Below are 20,899 nucleotides of genomic sequence, written 5' to 3' on the forward strand. Positions count from 1 at the left end.
AAGCTGCATCAGGCCAATGCTGAGTTGCAACAGATGTAAGCCAAGACCCCCAAATAAAAAAAATTAAGGGTATGAACCAGGAAAGAAACTGAAATGTGAGGCTGTTAACACCGGACAACAGGGAAACATCTACAACAGCAGGGAACCAGGACTGTGCTGGAGAGAAAGGAGTCAGAATCCTCAAACTGCTAATGGTAATTACATTAATAAATCTCTTCTCTCTCCCTGCCCTTCCCCTCTCCCCCCCACCCCCAATCATATTTACATGCAAATGAACCAGTAAAACTGCTTTCTGAGCTGCTGCTTTTAAAAGGAGCTCAGCTTTTTGTATGCCGGGGTCTCCAAAAGGAACAGAAGTGTGTGTAAAAGGGGGGATGTAGTGCCAACAAGTATAAATACTCGATCCCATTTCACCACATTGTATCACGTCTAGGGTCTATGCAGAGCTCACAGCATGCTGAATGTTATAAATCCACTGAGGTGTCTGCATAAAGATTAGTTTGCATACAGACATGTCATTTATAAAATACAGAGCCTGTCAGATATTCTTCAGCTCACAGAAAACCAATGAAGGTGGAAAGAATGTGCAAATGAGGCAGTACAATGGATGGGTAGATCAAGACATCTCAGGAAAAAAATGATCTGATCCTCATACTGACACGGGACATTCCAAAGCCCTATCATTGTCAACATGCTTTTCTACGAGCCACACTCACACAAACTTGGCAATGCTGTCTTGGGCAACCACCCCAACCACCCTGCAGTGGAAGCTGGGAAAGCTCCGGAGCTGTGAGGGCAGAAGAAAAGAAGTGGAGCTGCCGCCCACCTCAGCTGGCTGAGACATCAAAGCAGCTTGGGAAGATCTTGGTTGCTAAGTATGATCTGGAGCTGCATTGTCCTCTTTCATGTTTGTAGGAGGATCCCTCATAACAAAACAAATGTTAAGTTGTCAGAAAGATCAAGCTGCTGCTTTCTTCTATAAATTTGTCTTGCAATAAACCTGTGTGATGACCCCATTGGCATCAGGCCCTCCATCTCCTGGTACAGGCACACTGGGTTACTGTGAGAGCACAGTGGAATCCCCAGAGTGATCTGAATCCCCAGGAGGCTGCAGGGTGCTCCCCAGCAAACTGAAGGTCTGGCCATGCACTGTCACAGATGGTGGCAAGACACCTCCCTCAGCTTGTGCTAAACAGAGCCCACGGGCAGGCAAGCAAGTGAGGAGCAGCCATGAGACTCAGATGCCACCTCAAGCCTATCAGCTCTCTCTCCCACCCTGTCATTACCTTGTCTCTTCTCACTCTCACAAACCCCTACAGCTTCCAAACCTCAAACCCCTGTGGTTTGATAAGATGGAAGAACCCATCTTCCACTGCTCTGACACCAGGGGAAATGTGGTCTGTCATTCCTTAGAACAACTCTTTCACCTACACATGGTCTGGGAGGGAAAGGTGAACATTTTCTAAGGCAGGACTAAATGAAGATCAATTTACTCCTCTTGCATATGAAGAAGAAAAATGCTGATTTGAGGGCGATACTGCCTGCGAAAAAGCCAGAAGCCAACAACAGTAGACCTCTCATTCTCCCTTCTGCCTGTGCATTTCTGTGCATTGTTTCAGGTAACTGGGAGTACGATATTTATCAGGAGATGGCAAAGGGTGATGCTATGGCTGGGGTGGATGTAAGGTCCTGTTAAAGGACAGGTACCATATTTCTACACTCCAGGCACATGCTAAGCCAAACCTGTCTCAGACTGGACAGCTGTACCTCACATGATGGTACCAAAACAGTCCCCTGGGCCATGCTGCGAATACATGAGGTACCAACGATGCTTCAGGACAGTGAGAACAGAAGCAGCAGCCAGTAAAAACCATGTTCAGGTTGTAAATCTTGCCTTATTTGCACCAAGTATCACAAGATACAACCTAACTGTGGGTAGTTGTTATTGCTCAGTCACCAGGCTCTACACCAACATATTTTTCACAATTCCCACACCGCAGGATGCTCCGAAGAGATGGCAGCAGCAGTGTAGTCAGTTTCTAACAACCATATCATACTGTCTTGGGTATATGGTTCAATTTTTTTTCCTGCCTACTGACACTAGTGGAGAACATCTTTGGTGCCAATTCTAGTGGGATACTTCAAGAAAAAAGATTGCTACAGATAGATGCCTCAACTCCCAGCACATCTCCCAGCAAATCCTGGACCAATAAAGACTTGCAGCCCTGAACCAAAGGTAAGATGTCCCATTTCAGAAAGTAGTATTGGGAAAGCTGTGAGGAAGGACACTTGGTTCTTCCTGAACTTTTCACACATGGTTTTCAAGCTGCTCCCCTACCTCTGCACCTCCTCAAGGATCTAGCATAAACTTACAAGAAACTAGCAGATTTCCCTATTATTTTCCCATTTCTCTATTATATGGGTCTGCAGTAGCGAAGTCTAAAATCCCATGTTCCTCACCGTTTCCTGACCACCCAGTGCTCAGTTTAACTTTTCCTGCAAAAGCTTCACTGTATTTAACACCATTGCAGTGTTACCAGGAAAACAAGTTGTTTAGATATGAAGTGAGCTCAGTGAATTTCTGCTGTTGGCAAAGATTGGTGAAATACAAGGAGCCCAACTCAAATTCTGAAATAATTTTGAGGGTCTGAGGCTAGTAGTGAAAATCAAAAGTCAAAAATCAAAATCAAATCAAACCTACTTTTTTTTTTTTTTTTTTTTTTTTTTTAACCTGAAAACTCAACAATGTTGATCTGGAGTGAATTTACTATTCTTCTAGACATGTTGACTCACTGTGGTTCAATATCCTCGTGGCTGCTTGCCCCATGTTTTTTGTGCCTGGAAAAATTTCTATACCAGTTTGTGTGACTGAGCAAAGCCCTGGCAGGACTGTGAGTATGGTCTTTTTGGGGTAGGCTCAACCTGGCACATCTGATATTAGCAGGAATCTCAGCCAGAGAATATGTTGAAAAAGGTGTTTTGTTTTGTTTTGTTTGTTTGTTTGTTTGTTTTTTAATTAGGTTAGTGCACAGAGGAATATCCCATCTACAGAGCTCCTGCTTGTTTCATTGGAGCACTGAACTCTCATAGCAACTCCCACAGCAAACAGAGCACTAGTAACTATGTCTATCGTAGCAACTACAAGTAGATGGGAACAAGTGTCTGGTGCCTAGTCAGTGAACACTCATTTAGAGGTGCCAGTTTCTCCCAGGTGTGTCTAATAAAACATCCAACTTCTAGCTACCTAAAGTTTGATGAAATTAACCCAGCTGTGTGTCTCACCATGGAGACCTTCTATGGATTTTGGATTTATTTCTAGATCATCGTGACAGACTGACACTGAAGGCCTTTACTGTGGTTTGAAGAACTCGCTATGTAGTGACTATATAGACTTAAATGCCAGACAGTGATGCATCGCCCAGTGGAATGTCATATAAGAACCATAAATCACAATCTTGCAAGAGCCTGTGGATGTCAGACATGTGAATATGCTGATTTGGTATCCATGGTAGTTTGGCATGTCTCACATCTTTGTCTTCCGCCCAAAATAGACTAGCCTTTAAATATTACTCAGCACTTGGAGTCCTGCCATGGCAGAAGACAGTTGAGAAAACACCAAAAATGTGTCTCCCAGTGCAAAGAAATATTGAGATAAACTTCATTGGCTTTGTTCAATCTAAAAGCAGAAAGCCATTCCATAGTGGTGTAATGACAACATAGGATGAGGTTATTTGGCTAATAGTAGCTGAGGTGGAGACTTTAATTCATGCATTGGAACTGAAATAAGATGAAATCTGAGCATGAAGTAGTTCAGCTAAAGCTCAGGAGTGTATCCCTTGCTGGAGCACTCATCTTTCCCGTCTACATGTACACCTGCACTGCCAGCTCAAACAGAACACAGGGAATCTATCTTGTAATACTTCCTGAAATAATCAAATGATATAGGGTACAAACATAATGACAGAGACCCTAAGTCACTTGCTAAAGCCAAAGGCCCTACGTTCACAGAACAAATAGGCAATCAAATCAGATTGCAAACACAGACAAATCTACACAAGCAAACAAGGCAGTTTGCCTGCAGAATGTGTGCACATTAATTACTTGCACCAATCATGCATGGACATGTGAATTTACCATTATGAAGTTAAAAGTTAACACTAAGCATTGTTCAAACAAAACATGAATTTGCAGGTAACTTAGAAGTACATTCAAAGGGCAATACATTATTTTAGGTCCATTAGCAGCCCAACTATTTGAATTTCTTCAACTAAAAGCCTTATATACACTTTTATCAGATAGGGTGGAAAACACCACCCTATCTGATGGCTGTTCAGAGAGGTGGCACACAAACAATCTGGACTCCTGTTGCCCATTCTCCCATCTTCCCAAGGATAGGAAATGTGCTCTGTGGTTTTTCCAGCAAAGCCAGTGGGAAAGGTGTGAAACCCACTGGCCCATCTAAGGAAGAACAACCCCCCCAAGCCTTTTTCAGTTAAAGAAGGAAAGCAGGTTTTATTTTTATCTGAGAAGGTACTGGAAAAAAGTATGTTGTACATAAAACTGCTTGAAGATAACTCAAACGTCTGAGACAAGGAGGTGGATTGCAAGGCTCTGCCCAAGGTTACCCATGATCTTGATGAAGGCCATCAGGACACTCTGTAGACTGTGCCTCTCCTGGGTACACTTTCTACCTCATCCTAAATACAGCCAGGCCTAATGTGTTAGGACATGACTGTAAAACTTCTTTTTGGTGGGGAGGAGAAAGGGAAATTTCGTGTGACACGCCATCCATGAGTCTTTCCTTGAACCACTTTAGTTCCCCGCCCACCTGAAGGTTGTTGGTGGTTTTCTCTGCTTTCCTTCCACCGGTGCAGTGCCAGGCTGGAATTGCCAGGTATTGTATTACAAGTCCCACGGGTGCTGCCTCAGCCTCAGTAAACTTTATTTAAGCACACACAGACATACACAGACAATATACATATATTTGTTTCTTCTCTGACAGTTCTACAGGACCAACACTGCTTTGGATGACACTCGTGGTAATTTTGAAAAAGTGCAGGAAATGTAAGAAAATAAAGGTCGTTTAATAACTCGTGAGTCATGGTCATCCACGGAAACAACACAGGTGCATTCAACCAGGCACATGGACACATCTCCACATACAGTACATTGTGTCTATATAGGTATCTCCACATACATTGTGTCTATAGAAATGTACAACAGTCTCAGAAGTCATCAGGACACAAAACCAGATGCATACTGGCATGGCACATGCTTGCAATCCCAGTGTCGCAACCCACTGCCAGTGCACCACTGTGACTCAGTCAGGGTGCGGGTGTGAACAGAAAGATGCTCCCAACATAGTCTCACTGTACACTATAAAAACTCACCAAACAGGCAACAACGTCATAAATGAACATTCATCTGGGGTTCTGGTGACCAGCTACTTCGAGTCAAATATCACAGCTTTTGTGTCACCACAACTCCTGGGATATACGGTTACTTATCTAATATAGCTACAACTGTCTCTCAACATATATCATATATACAGTACATATACACAGAACATACACAGAGCAGTATATGTATATTTTTGTGTTTTCATGTTTGTACATTATATCACAGATTATATGAACACATAAAATATATGTTTTGGACCTAAAAAAAAATAACTTTATAAAATATTCATAATACCCCATCCCAAAAAAAGCCCAGAAATTAAAAGAAATCCAGAAACACACTCTTGAACTGTTACTGCCTGCCCGTGGACGGCATTACACTCCTTCCCTTCCCCTTTAAAAGTACAGCAGCACAATGGTGGTTTGTATCCATGCACCCAAGAAAACACAAAGCAGTATAAATTGTTGAACTGCAAAGTCAGAGTGGAGTCTGCAGTCTGGCTGTCCGACTCTACACTCTCCCACCGTCTCCCTTGCTAGAATTTAAAAGGTTCTGCCAGGAGCACAGTATTTTACCTGCAGCAATATTTGCTAGACTAAATCTACCGAGTGCAGTCCAATACTGTTATCTCATAGCACTTAGAACCCAGCTTCTGAGTTATAGCTTTTTATTTATTTATTTATTTAAAAGAATCTTTTTTATTTAGCAAAAAATTGTTTCCACTGTACCCTTCGTGTGTCCTCGTCCTAACGTGACAAACCCGGAGGAGATGAAATTATGGAGATCTGGCCCTCCACTTCGATAAATATCCTTTCCATAGTGACCTGCCAAGGGAAAAAACAAAAACAAAAACAAAGCAAAACAAACAACTTTATTCAAGTTTTATATATATACAAATATATTCTGTGTAGCCCTGCTGTCACCCTTTCTAAGAGTTCCAAGGCCTGACCACATGGTTGCTTTATTAATGGTAAGCAGAGGCTACAGAAGTACATAACAGCTGCAGTAGCAAACCCTAATTCCCATATGGACAAAGACTTATGAAGAATAAGACGAGTATTTTGGTGCTGCCAAGTCATGAACAGATTCTGACAGGGGAACCAAATAAACAATATTAAACCAAACACCCCAAATTCCAGGGAATTTGACCATCTGTGCTTTGTATTCGGGTTTGCTAGTATCAGCATTCCCAAGGAACTGGACTCACTCAGGCCTTCAAGAGTGAGAAGCTAAAAGACATCAGATGAGATGCGGCTTTGACTAATCCTGATTCCAGCCAGGCCCTTGACAGCATTTGTTCACTGCTGCTGGAGTTTTTCTCAGCACAAAAGTGAAGTTGCAAGTATCTCTTTTGTCCAGGCTGGACCAAAGTGCCCATTAACAGTATGACAGCAGACTTTGTCTTTTAGCTTTGATTTATTTGCTCTGGTCCTTGAACAACATCCACTGATAATTTCTCAAGTGCGATAGTCTTCTGCAGAACACTTCCTAGGAGCTCTCTCAGTCCATCACAACAGAGTACTATCAACTGTTCAGGAGACATCCAGCTTTTTAATGTTCTGATATATTAATAAGGAAAAAGGCCTTCTGCCTCCCTGTTACCATGCAAAGCTCTGAAATGAGGACATAGATAATTTTCCAGATACTCTTTATCATCTCCTCCCTTTTTCATGTTGTTAATTTTGCTATTCCTTTTATTTTAGAAAGAGGCAAAGATAAGATAGGTGCCAGGGGCAGGAAGCAAAGCAGCCGCAGGGGCTGGGAATGCAGCTCCCTCCCTAACAAGCCTCCATCTTCTGTGTGCCTTTCTGCACGAGCTGGCGATGCATCACTGTTCCTCCAAGCCATGGTGGCTGGGAGCAGGGCAGATGGTCCAGCACACGGCACCCGAGCAGGAGAGCTGAGTCAGGAGGCAGTGGGGAGGGCAAAATGGGCATCATGGAACCAGGTGGAAATGCAGCCCAGGGCCATGTTCTGGCTGGCTCATGTTGCCTCTGACAGATGCTACAGCCCTTTACTATTTTTCAAACACAGACTGAATGCCGTGTGTTCTCACACATTTTCAGGCTTTCTGGGAACATTGTGAAAACTAAAATGCACAGAGACTTTGAAACCTCAATACTCTGCAAAGTCTTCTTTCCCTTTTTGCCAGCGATTCCCATCACAGTGCCTTGGCAACTCCTGCTGACTTTACAGACCACTACCCCTGTCAGCAGAGTCCCCCTTGCATACGGGTGGGCTCAAGGTGAGCACCTTCTCAGGGTCTAAACTGTGCCACCAGCCTGCCCTGCAATAGACTGGGCAGGCTGCAAACCCTGCTCCTAACCTGGGGAGGACACCAGCAACCCTCTGGCCAGGAGAGGCCAGCACAGCCTTTGTGATCACAGGAACACGTTGGAGATCCTCGGACCACGTTGGAGATCCTTCTGAAAAAATGTTTGTTCCTATCTAATAGAAAAAGCATCCCACTCCCTTTCCTCACATAGTTTTGCTGGTCAAGGTCAGTCAAGTGCTCCCAAACTTCTCAAAACACACACGAAGTGTGTCTACAGGGTTGGGAGAGTTACCAGAGAGACAGTTTTCTTGTATTTATAGCAATGCAAGATGGTAGCAAAAGCCTTCAAATGTGCAGGCATCCATCCATAAATTGGCTGAGAAATGTTTCTAGGAAAAAAATAAGGGTTTTCTGCTTTCACAGGAGAGAATTTGGTCTGGTCTCTTGTTCTCGTCTTCCTACCCAGCTCCTGCAAACCCTGCCTGCTGTGTTCCTGGAAGAGGATGGCAGACATTTGCCTCTGAATCCCTGGAAGCTATTCTTGCTTTATGCAAAATTTGTTCTTGCCCTGAGAAGCCTGCAGAGGTGGTTTGTGGTTGCAGTGCCCAATTCTTTTTTTTTTTTTTCTTTTTTCTTTTTTCTTTTTTTTTTTTTTCTCTCTTTTCTAAAATGTGCTGCCTTTTTTCTTTCTAGTAAGCCAATTTTTCCTCTTATTCCATCAAATTGTACGCTCTCAGGGCCAGCTACTCAGGTGATTGTCACTTTATCAGTGTCATAACTTTGCAGTTTTTAACAAGGATAAAAGAAACATATAAACGTGTTCTGTTACCTCTAGCTGAAACCAGGGCTCTCTTTTTATATCCCTTTGGAGGATCTGTTTAAGTCAGAGATCAAGAAGGCAAAGTATATTAAAAAAAAAAAGCAAACATTTACTGGCAGATTTAAGATCATTCATAAGCCTTTTGCTCTCTGAACCTTGCTCTGCCTCTTCTTACGCTACATAATAGTTAAATTAAAAGATTCCTGTGATAACAACCTATTAGCATTTGAACAGGAGTCATGTTTTCCCATGAGAAATTCAAACCTGTAGACTTCAAGTAGCACAAGTTTTTCCTTTTTATGGGTACATTATAGCATGCTACGTTTGTTTTACATGGTTCTTTATTCCTGCTCGTTTGTGATCATTTCTCCTGCCCTCACCATATAGAAGTGCTGGTACCAAGTTTTTACGTTCAGGAGTACTGTGGGGGCTGCTGGTGTGTCGTACTCAGGACCTGTTATTCAAGTGGACTTTTTCATCACCTCTTGACATTGAACCTGAATGCTCCTCCATACCTTACCATCTCTGTATGTGTCCAGGAGCCACAGCAGAGCTGAAAGACCTCAAGCAAAGGACTCAGGGCTGCAGGACAGGGTAGGTGCTGACAGGGCTACACTCAACCAGAGAACATCCGTTTCATTCTTTGTTGGGGATGTCTTCCTCCTTCCTCCTTTAGTTGTGTTTGTGTGCTCACCTAGGGGCTGGGCATCTTTCCATGGTCACTGGGAGGGTCTGCGCCTTCCAAATGTGGTTACAGCCATGAGCTGAGCTGAACTGCTGATAGAGATGACTGTCCCATGGGCTAAAAGGGAGCTTAACCAAGGTGCTCATTTTTAGTAGGCTGAAGGTGGGTCTTTGCCTTATAGTGAGAGCTAAAAATGCTCTGATTCCTGGCAAAACAAGTGTAAATGGGTCTATTTTTAATTAATTTCAGACATCTGAGATATTTTTATTGCTAACCATCACCCATCCAAGAAAACCCTGCCATTCCAGACAGAAAGGACCTCTCTGAAACCCAGCAAGCCCATCCTGGAGCTGAAGGTTGTCAGCCATGGGCTGCTCAGCAGGGCCAGGTGGAGGCATGGAGCTGCTGTGGGACCCCGGGTGTGCGGGCACATGGAGAACCCTGGGCTAGATCTGCTGCGGAAATGGGGTGGGGACAGTTTGGTGGCTCTCTTGTACCTGCTGTCCACAGGCAGTGTTCACGTTGCTCTCCTTCCTCCCTGACGTGAAAGCACATCACAGCAAAGCTGCCTTTTGATGGTGCATTTCCCTGGGACAAGCCTGCAGCTACCGGGAGCTGAAACCCACCACCTGAGAACTAAGAGAAGTCAGAGCAGTCAGGCAGAGACAGAGCAGCAGATCAGTGTCATGAGTGAGGCGGGGCAGCCCAGACCTGCACATTCATGCTCTCAGGCTCCCAGCACACCTTCCCTCTTTTACAGCTCCTGCTTTCGGTGGAATTAGCTTCTGTCTGCCGGTTTTCCACACCCAGGTGTCCTACCCAGCTAGCTGGTGTTATCTCTCTCCAGGGCTTGTTGGTAGCCACCGAGGGTCACATCTAGCATCACCATCACCCGACCAGCCCTGAGCCGGCCGGCTGGGCAGCTGCATCCCCTCCCTGTGCCTCTGCCCCACATTCACAAGGGGAGCTCCCCGGCCTGCAAAGCACCAGCTGATCACTGAACAGGGAGACCTGAGCAGGAGCCAGATTTGATCACGACAGAGCCTCACAGCATGCCCTACTTCCAAAGCGACACAACCACCCACCTACCTGATCTCACAGGATGGAGCATGCTATCTTCCAATACAGTATTTCTGGGGAGATTTTGCATCCATAAGATCTATTTCTTAGGACTAGGATGAAATATAAATGCTGCTTCAGAGCACTGTGTCTGACTGCCTGGAAGAGGCTTTTCTTGCTCTCTTGCCCCCTGGTCTCACTCACTCTCATATCCGTGCACTCTACTGCATGTAAACTCTCAGACGCACATGGGCTTGCAGGCTTTTTCATTAAAAGAAATGACCTGGAGTCCAGCAAGGCAGTGTGTTACTAAAGCAAATGAGGACTTACACAACTTAAAATTTCCAAAAGAATTTGAAACAAGGAGAAACATGATTTTTTTTTCCTCTCTTTTGGTTATAACATACATCAGAGACAGAGAGTGGGTGAGCGTTGTGCCTGCCATGCAACAAAGACATATTCTTTAGGGCATACAGCTCAAAGAGGGAACATTTCATTGCAACTGCATCCTGCATAACACACATATGGAACAAACTCAGTCACAAACAGCAATTACAAGCCTGGCTCCAATTTAACAGAATTATTAGAGCTGAACTAAAATGCTGTTATCCACCTTTCAGAAATGGTATTATTGAGCATGGATTACATCACCCAGAGAAAGGCAGACAGGGGCTGTCGTGGACAGCCTTTCAGATGATACACACTGGGATTCTGACCTCATCCCCGCCCCAAGGTTTCCTTGGAATTAAACTACATCCAGAGAGGAGTCCCAGCACCTCAGCACCTCAGCAGAAACTTTATCATTAGATAGATCTCCCATCCCCCAGCCAGCCACCCCACATTAATTGTCCAGCATGATATGGAATATCCCTTTGGCCAGTTGGGGTCAGCTGTCCTGCTTCTGTCCCCTCCCAGCTCCTGCCGCACCTCCAGCCTCCTCGCTGGCAGGGCAATGTGTGAGAAGCTGAAAAGTCCCTGACACAGTGTAAGCACTGCTCTGCAACAATTAAAACAAGTAGGAGACATTTCTTTTCAGAATGAGCAGTCAGGCATTGGAATGGGTTGGCCAGGGAAGTGGTGGCATCACTGTCCCTGGGGGTGTTAAGGGGAGGTTGGACATGGTGCTTAGGGACATGGTTTAGAGGGTGACATTGGGGGGGGGAGGGGTAGGACCAGATGATCCTGAAGGTCTTTTTCAGCCTTAATGATTCTGTGTTACACTGATGAGAGGCTAGAGCCTGAGCTGGAAAACGTCATGTGGAATGTGTGGAACAAGGTAGAAAAGGCTGCAATTTGCTAGGTCCTGCATTTTTGCCACCTAACCTTACCACGTAAGTGGCCTAGAAGAAAGCTGGAGAGGAACTCTACCAGGGAGTGTAGCCATGGAACCAGGAATAATGGCTTTGAAAAAATGGAGGGGAAATTTGGCTTAGATGTGACGTGAGGAAGAAATTCTTCACTTGGAGCACAAAGCACACATGGGAATTAGGGCTGAAGACGCACCTTGCTTCTGTTCTTTTCCATAAAGAATAGAATGAAATTACCTAAAAACCAGTGTTAATAAACCCAGGGCACAGGATGGGAAGTGCAGGGCAGTCCCTGTGGCCGAGGGGCAGCCTTTTTCTCTGGCAAGCCAAATTGCCCGGGGAAGCCAGCCCCAGAAAAGGGGCCCTCCGCCCCCCAACCCTCCTCCTTGTCCACGTGAGGGCATCTTCCAGGCCTTTACCATAGGAGCTTTACCATAGGAGCAACGGTGACATGGGGCAAAGTCAGGAACATCAGGCAGACAGCCACTGGGAGCAGAGGTGTGCCCATAGTCCAGAGAACAGTGCGCGACCCAGTAATGGCCGTAAGACAAAAGGCAGCATCGGACCCATGCATGAAAATCAAGCTGATGGTGGCATGGGACCAAAGTGTGGAACTGGACGACCCCCTGGTTTGGCACCCTGGCCAGAAAACATTCTGGATGGAAGGCATCCTGTTTGGGCAGTCCCAGGCAAAGACTGGCTTAGCCTTCTGCCAAACACAGTGGAGCCCATGCAGCTGGATCCACCACATGTGGAGGAACGGATGGAAGTGGATCCATCTCGGCCAGAAGAGACCTGGGACTCTTCAACATGTCTTTGTGCTCTGCCATCCGAGAGCACCAGCAGCATCGCAGGAGTGCCCAGCAAGCCCCCTACTCATTAGCTTAGAGCCACCAAACACCATGGACATCCTGCAGGCTTACCTGCAAGATGTGCCGGCAATAAACAGCTCTTGCCGATTCTCAGGGGTTGTGTGAGTACTTTTTTTTTTTTTTTTGGGGTGGGGGAGGGGAATGGGCTAAAGTTGTGCCAGGGGAGGTTTAGGTTGGATATTAGGAAAAACTTCTTTACAGAAAGGGTTGTTAGGCATTGGAATGGGCTGCCCAGGGAAGTGGTCAAGTCACCATCCCTGGAGGTCTTCAAAAGATGTTTAGATGTAGAGCTTAGTGATATGGTTTAGTGGAGGACTAGTTAGCGTTAGGTCAGAGGTTGGACTAGGTGATCTTGGAGGTCTCTTCCAACCTAGGTTATTCTGTGATTCTGTGATCTCTGTGAGGAAAAAATATGTTTTTTTGGGGGGGAAGACCCACAGCCTACCCGTTTCTGAGCTGCTCCTTTCTGCTGGAGTGCTTCTTCTGGAGCTGTTTTGCACAAATCAGCAGAGTGAGACAAATGATGTGAGCAGACAAAATGACTGTAAGGTGTTTGCTGAGCATAGGACAGACAGCTCCGCATCATGCACATCTGTCTGTCCCATTCATTAAACACAAAAGTCTCTGAAAGCTCTGAAGGCACAGCTGTAGACCCCCAGATTCTCTTTTTGAGGCTGGGGAGCCACAGGGGGCAGCCTGTAAGTGCACAAACCTTCTCAATTGGAGGTAAGTGCCTGTGGAAGTCGGGGGTGTTAGACACAGCTGTGGGCTACACTGATGGACACATTTGCAGTCAGGTCAGGCACCATGATATTTTACTGCAGCATGGGGTGCAGATTAACAAAGATTACAATAATAAGAAAGGACACCCAAGGGACGTCACAGAAACATCACCATTTTCTTACTAAAAAAGCAAGCAAAGAGAAGCCAGCTGGCACCTCTCACACTTGTGAGAAGAAAGCATGGTCAGGGCCACCGCAGTGTGTTTTTTCTAGTTTAATTCCATAGTTCTGGGATCACTGTGTCTACTCTGAAAGTGCAAACATATGGAAAAAGCAACTGGGAAGAGTTCAGTTGTAGTTAGGATGAGCTGTCAGCATCGTGTAGCCATGGCCTGGACAAAATGTAGTCCAGATCAGTACAGGGAATAATGGAGTTTTCTATGCCTTACTGATACTCCTTACCTAAATTACACTGGTGGGGTAATGAGAGTTGTACTTGCCCTGTATCGATAAAATAACCCTATCCACAAGTTTACCCTCTTTCAAAACCACTGCTACCTCCTCCTTCTCCTCCCCTTCCCTCATGCTAATCCCCTGTCCCTGCATCACCCCTCTTGTTCTCCATCACCACTGAAGACAGCAACTGACCCTGCTTAAATTAACTGTCCTCAGCCCCATGGTCTTCAAGGTGAGGGTCTCTGTGATGCCTGCAGGTCCTATGGGGGCTGGTCGAGTGAAAACACAGTGTAAGGTCAGCCCAGGATCACTCACAAGCCAAGGGGGAACTTCTGGTTCCAAACAGAAGGAAAGGATCATTCAGCTTAGGATGACTTCAAAATTGGGAGATCCTTGTTTTTCCTCTTTTTTTTTTTTTTTTTTTTTTTGGCTTCTGGCTTATCAGCTTTCAGAGAGCATCACATCTTCCTGCCTTCTTCCCAACAATGAAAGGTAAAAGCTTACTATTGACAACTGAACACTGGAGCTCTCAAATAAAATTATTGGCCAGGAATTGGGCTTTATGGAAAATGACGCGCACTGGAAGACTTCCCACAACATCACAAGAATGGGGAACAATTCCCTGGCATGGGGTATGTGTCAGTCCCAAACAGCAGCCATGCCAAAAATATGCCCATTTACTGCACAGCAGACCAGGTGGCCAAATCCAGTGCAGCAAACTGCATGAGTCCAGGTCGTGCTGTTGTATTTGTCTGGCATTGGAAAAGATGTTGAAGTAAAGATAAAAGCAGTACTAGATTTCCCGATAAGTGATCAAGGCAATATCTCATTTTGTTAATTGTTTACTCTGTTAAGTACAGCAGTTGTCCTTGATTTTGCAATCTCCCTGGAAGCCATAACAAGCTGTATGAGGTTTCAGAAAATATCAATTTTTACTATTCTGTTAACTTAAAAAATGAAATCTGTGAAAGCAAAACACAGGACTGCAGTGCTGGAGAGTCTCACCAGCAACATGCACCAGAGGTGACAGAAATACAATGATGAGCTCATATTCTGCTGAGATGTCTAAATAAGACACTTTCAAAGAGAAAGGATCAAATTGATAGGAGAATAAAACAGAGCACCTCTCAAAGACTCCGAATGTACATGCTGGTTAGCAGACAAGCCTGCTGAAGCTTCTGGTTTGTGCAGGAGACGGCTCAGCTCCCTGTGGTGTGCTTCTCAGCACCACACAGCTGTACATGGCCATGCCATGAATCATGCTCTGAAGCTCCACAAAGAGCAAACATTCAAGCCCCCTAAAGCCAAGCAGGGCAGTCCTTTCATCTGCAGTACAGCAAGCAGAAGTGACCCAATGGATGGGACAGGTCCACCAGGGTCAAGGGGCTCACCCAAACCACAGGGTGCCCAGCTGTCAGTGCTCCCCAGACCCTGTGCTAGAGCTGCTCCCTCTGACATGGAAAGGAAGAAGGAGGGAAAGGGACACTGAGCCTTTTCCCCTGCGGAAATAAGGACCTCTTTCCTCCATGTGCCCAGTAGCATACAGCTCAGTGAAAGCACAAGCACATCCAGACCGACTAATATCTCCATAGACAACTTGCAGCCCTTGCCCACTGAGCACAAGAAAGCCACTAATAAGCCTGTGAGCAACCCGGCAGGCTTGGAGCTCCCATTCAGAGGAGTTTCAGACATGTCAGCACCCAGCACAAGTGCAAATCCATCGTTCCCACTGGTACCAGGGGGACCTGTGCCATCCTGCTACATCCCTACGTTCTCGGCTCTGCGCAGGGCTGGCATCAGAGCAGACCTGAGCAGAGCAGGGGGCTTCCACTCATCAGGGGGATCCTCACGGCTCACGCTGTCACAACCTAATGATGAAGCAGCCCTTAATCTTTCTTCTGTGTCTTTAATCACACCCTTTAATTGTACAGCCAGGGATGCAGAGGCAGATCAAGTTTTGTATGACTCAGGAGGGGGAGAAAAAGTTGTGTGTTTTTGTTGTGTTGTTTTTTTTTCCAAACCAGGTCATCAATCAGTTCACATATCCCCCATACTCACGCATTCATACTTAGCATATAATACCCTCTCAGGGAAACATAATAGAGACCAAGGACTGTTTTATAAGCCTGCTGAATTCTCTAGCAAGGAAACAATTACTATGGGTTGATTTAAAGTATTTTATACTGAGAATATCAGTCATGATTAAAGGCTGCAGGTTTGCACTGCAACGTGCGTATGGCTTTATCTAGTTAAGTGGTTAGCCCATTCTCCCAGCTCTCAGAAACAAGATCTTTAATTTTCATCCCTGCCATGCAGCACTGGAGACTTTGCCTCTTCCTTGCTGAAAGAAAGGAGAGAAAGAGAGAAAGAGAAAGAGAAAGAGAAAGAGAAAGAGAAAGAGAAAGAGAAAGAGAAAGAGAAAGAGAAAGAGAAAGAGAAAGAGAAAGAGAAAGAGAAAGAGAAAGAGAAAGAGAAAGAGAAAGAGAAAGAGAGAAAGAAAGAGAGAAAGAGAGAAAGAGAGAGAGAAAGAGAGAAAGAGAGAGAGAGAGAGAGAAAGAAAGGAAGGAAGGAAGGAAGGAAGGAAGGAAGGAAGGAAGGAAGGGAGGGAGGGAGGGAGGGAGGGAGGGAGGGAGGGAGGGAGGAAGGAAGGAAGGATGGCACTACCCTGGCAGAAGTTTCCAGGGCACAGTTGCTGGGTGTGACAGAGCACAAAGTGGAGAATACATCAACAAGGAGCCATCAGCTCCTTGGCATCTTTCCCATGCCATGGAGCCGTCAGAGCCAGTGGCAGCGCCATGGCTCACAGGGGGCTGCCCTTCAGTGTCCAAGAGCTGCTGCAGGTGCAGCCCAATTAGCGAGCCTTTTGCTGCTACCAGTGAATCCCCAGGCTTTGTACCAGCAGTGCAGGGTCTTGGGGTGGCCTGGGCTCACCTGGGCTGTTTTTGGCTTGTTTCAGCTGTGGAAGCAATGCAAGGGCTAGGCTATCACCTACCCTGGGCTGACCCCGCTCTGCAACCAGCCTGTGGCAACAGCCCAACAAAACTGGGCCGCTCCCTGGTGCCAAAAACCAAAAAGCCCAGCAGAGAGACATGGAGGTGAGACCCCGGGTGAACTTCAGGCCCTGGCGCAGGCTGCCCCAGGAGCTGTGGGTGCCCCATCCCTGGCAGTGCCCAAGGCCAGGCCGGATGGGGGCAGCCTGGGCTGGGGGCAGGGGACCCTGCCCATGGCAGGGGCTGGAACCAGGGGGGCTTTAAGGTCCCTTCCAACCCAAACCCTTCTGGGATTCTGTGACTAGTATGTTTTATGTATTCGTTTTAAGGGCATTATAAATAAGCCTTTCTGTATTAATTCGAACTACGAGTGCTAGTATTGTTGTAACTGTTAGCTGTGCTTTGATTAGAGTGCTAAGACGTTAATTAACTCACCATACAAATTCAACTCCACATACGAGGTGATGTGATCTCCTGTGGGCTGTGCAGGATTTTGTGTGTAACACTGCAACCATGAAGCATCACCATAAATCTGTTTTCTTTCTCCCAGTGCTAATTCCCAGATGAGTATGGAAGAAATTCAGAAGTTTGAAGCCAGAGAAAATGCCAGCTTAGACGCACATAAAATCTTTTGGATGACACATTTACAGAAACCACCTTAATTAATTATCTCATGAATATCTTGGCTGCTTTCCCCGTAACAGTGTTATATTTCATGGCTCTTGAGTTCTCCCCAGCAGTGGTGAGCCGAAGGAGGCTTGTCCCACCAGCCCCAGCCCCATGCTATGCTCTGCTCATAGCACACCACTATGCTTCACCACTTGCTCATACTTTGCTGGTTGTTTCCACTGCTAAAACATCTTAGGCAATGTAGCACAGGGTCCAGCATGCTCTCCTTATGTGGAAGCCTGATTTCTTACTTGCAGTCAGATCTACAGGCTTCTCCTGCTGAGACAAGTTTACATATGGGACTAGGTTTCTTGGTCAAAGCTATGTTGGCTTTTAGTCTGTGCCTGTGCAGCACTGAAATTACTAGACCTTTAAGCTTCTCACAATAAATTGATGTTGTTAAGAAACCTTAGATCCACACAATGCATCTGGTGCTCTGCTTTTACTCGAGATGGCCAACAGAGGTACAGCTGTTACAGTTAGCTCTGGGTGATCTCAGGTAACTGCAGGCAACCCAGGGTACCTCAAGTGACCTGGTTGCTGGAGTTGCTCATGACTCAGACCTTTTTGTTGTGCCATGAGAAAGGACTGAACCTCTGCTTCCCACGGACAACTCACATGCACTGAGAATTCACATAGAAATTAGGAATAATGGAGGACTGATGGTGACACCCGTACTGGTGAATGAGCATGGGTTCACAGAGAAGGTGATGCACAGGAGCTCCCCTGATTCAGGGCCCTAGTCTGATCCAGAGCCCCTGCTCCTGCATTATTAGTAAATAATTTATATAATGTGCTTCTCCCATTCCCTCTCTAGAGGATTTGGGCCTGTGTTCAGTGTCCAAGGTATGAACATGGCAGAGCTGGACCTCCCCACTTACTCTACAATGTGGATGGTTTTACCCATTTCCATTTGAAAATTACAGTGGGCACCCCCACTCCTGAGCCCAGGCATGCACTCATGGCCGCTCCTGTTTCTGCATTTCCTACTGAACCTCTTTCCTCAACAACACTTTTTCGACCTTCCCAAGGGAGCAGCAGCAACTACATACACAGAAGAGTAACCCAAGGGGAACGTCGAGTGCTTTTCCAGTGCTCTGTAATCTGACTTCTGAAAGGGAAGCAGCAGGGAAGAGTTACTGCTCTGTTACAACAGGTGCTCAGAAATTATGTCAAGAACTATGCACTAGAGCAACATACTTCTGCTAAGGAGATGAATATGTTGTTATCAAACTACACTGAAAATGGAAAGTCTCCAGAGGATAAGAGGTGACATGATCTCTGAATCAAACTGCAAGACTTCTTAGTGTTGCTTTGGAATTTTGTTTTGCAGGGACTTCTGCAGCTTTGGCCCTGTATTTCCAAATAACATCTCTCGAGATAGCTAGGTGAAATTGGTTTACGCCTGCATGCTTAACTGATTTTAAATCAGCAATTTTAATTTGGTATGAAGATATTAATTCCAGAAATGCTTGAAATGATTGCATTTACAAAAAACATTTTGAATAGGGAAGCTACAAAACTTCGGAACCATCCCCAAATGCACTTGGCTTATGAGGCTATTTCTCAACAAACAGAATTTTTGGAAATACACGGCGCACGCTGCAGCCTGCATACTTGTACAATGAGTTTCAGGGGAAAACGGTGATAACGACTTATTTTTCCTTCTGGGTAAGGCAGTTAATGGGAATGCAGCTGCTGCTGCCTCAGTTAACTCTGAAAAGCTGAGTCCTTACACTACATTATCTCAGGAAATCTCTGTGAGATGGGATAAAAGGAGATGAAATAACTATGTATGTCATAGCCTTCGTGACTTTCTGAGGGGCCTGGTCCTATCAGTGTGAACAGAAAGGGCAGAGGATGTAAAGACAAAGATTATTAAATAATGAGAATTTGGCATTAAAGAAAAGGTTTATTTTTCTTGGTTAATGAGAGAAAACCTTCATCTGAAAGATGCAGCAGCATACAAGTTACTAGGGAATTTTCGTGGAAAGGGAAGTGAAGGAAATTGATGAGGTTGACCAAGGTGGTTGACCAAATGGCATAAGTGATGAAGCACTCCACTGTTAAACGAGAAGAGGAAAATGGCTTCAGGTGCTCTCTGCTAATGTGAGCAGACTATCTGTTATGGTTTTGGCTGGGATAGAGTTAATTTTCTCTGAGAGAGAAAAATGCATGCTGTGTTTGGACTTCATTGAAAATAATGCTGATAACACACTGATGTTTTAGCTGCTGCGCAGAAGTGCTTACACAGAGCCAAGAACTTCTGTGCTTCTCCTGCTGCTCTGACAGCGAGGGGCTGGGCAAGCTGGGAGGGGACACAGGCAGGACCCAGCTGGGACGTCCCATACCACATGGCATCATGCTCAGCCATAACAGCTGGGGTAAAGAAGGAGGCAGTGGGGGATGTTTGCCTTCCCAAGAAACTGTTATGCGTAATGAGCCCTGCTTTCCTGGAAGTGGCTGAATACCTGCCTGCAGATGGGAAGTGGCAAATTAATTCCCCATTTTGCTTTGCTTGCATTTGTGGCTTTTGCTTTACCTAGCAAACTGTCTGTATCTCAGCCCGTGAGTTCTCGCACCTTTATCTTTCCACTTCTGTCCCCCGCCCTGCCTGGGGCTGTGAGGTACAGAGCTGCCTGCTGGAGTTAAACCACAGCACTGCCTCTCAGAGATGCTCTGCTATCTAAGCCCCATCCTGTCTTCTCATATCAAACCCCAGAGCTGATCATCTCACTGGTATTAAGCAATCCTCTTATACGACCCTTAATCTGCCCCATTCATGGTATGGCTATAGGGAACTCAAATCAGGGTTTGTCCTGGATCTTTTCTAAATTCAGTCACACTTTTAAAGCTGTGGAAGAAAACAGGTTGGGTGCAAATAGAGTGGCAAATGATATGGTACATGATACACAAGGAGGACAGCAAACTCCTTTGGATTCCTGCTCTAATACGGTTCTGACATGAGTCTTGTCTGTCTCCACTTTATTTTCTTTGTAACAGAAGGAGATCAAGCCAGAGGACTCGATACAGGCATCATTCATTAGCGGTTGCCTGTTCATTAATGTCTCCTCCGTTGGCGTTCCCCCCTCCTGCTGAGCTCCTGTCATCAGTAATGTTGCACTGAAGGCGCAGGACCATGGGTACGTCCAGCTGCACAGGAGGAGGCCACCTGGGCACGTCTCCAGCACTTGCCTGTGCATCCAGGGCTTCCCAGTGCAGACACATGCAGCAGCTCACAAACTCAGCAGGTACCTTCCACCAGGGCAGATGGGGAGAAGTGAGACTTTGGTCGAGTTGCAGGCCCCTTAACAACCAGGCGTTTCTACCAGGAGTGAGGGCAGGGTACATGAGACTGTTGCGGTTTTTCAAACCTCTTCATAACGTGTCAGCATGGAAAGGGCCATGTGTCACTCGTGAGCGGAGACACAGAAACGCTGTGCTTGTGCTGGTGCTCACAATGGATCAGGAGCACAGGACACACACAGCTCTCTGCGTGGAGCGCCGGTCCCTTAGCTCATGTTGCAATCTGCATGCTCCTCTCCCTGCGGAGCAGGAGGACATGTTGTAATTCCCCAAAATTGCAGATTACTAGAGCTAGCAATAAGTTGCACCAGTGCTGTCTGTTTACTTGTTTAAATGCT

General features: G+C 45.8%; 1 protein-coding gene across 6 annotated transcripts in view; it reads right to left on the reverse strand.

Annotated features, from left to right (window-relative positions):
* SHISA6 (shisa family member 6) overlaps window positions 1-20,899 on the reverse strand; it is a 260,223-nt gene that overhangs the window by 195,190 nt on the left and 44,134 nt on the right. For 4 of the 6 annotated variants that reach the window (XM_084491780.1, XM_084491782.1, XM_084491779.1 and 1 more), the window contains exon 4: window positions 6,129-6,224. The exons of the other annotated variants lie outside the window; for them this stretch is intronic. In XM_084491780.1, coding sequence (XP_084347906.1) covers window positions 6,129-6,224 — 96 coding nt within the window. The remainder of the gene's footprint in view (window positions 1-6,128; window positions 6,225-20,899) is intronic. 6 annotated transcript variants of the gene reach the window in all.

The sequence above is a fragment of the Aythya ferina genome, assembly GCF_964211825.1.
Source record: "Aythya ferina genome assembly, chromosome: 18".
NCBI classification, from domain to species: domain Eukaryota; kingdom Metazoa; phylum Chordata; class Aves; order Anseriformes; family Anatidae; genus Aythya; species Aythya ferina.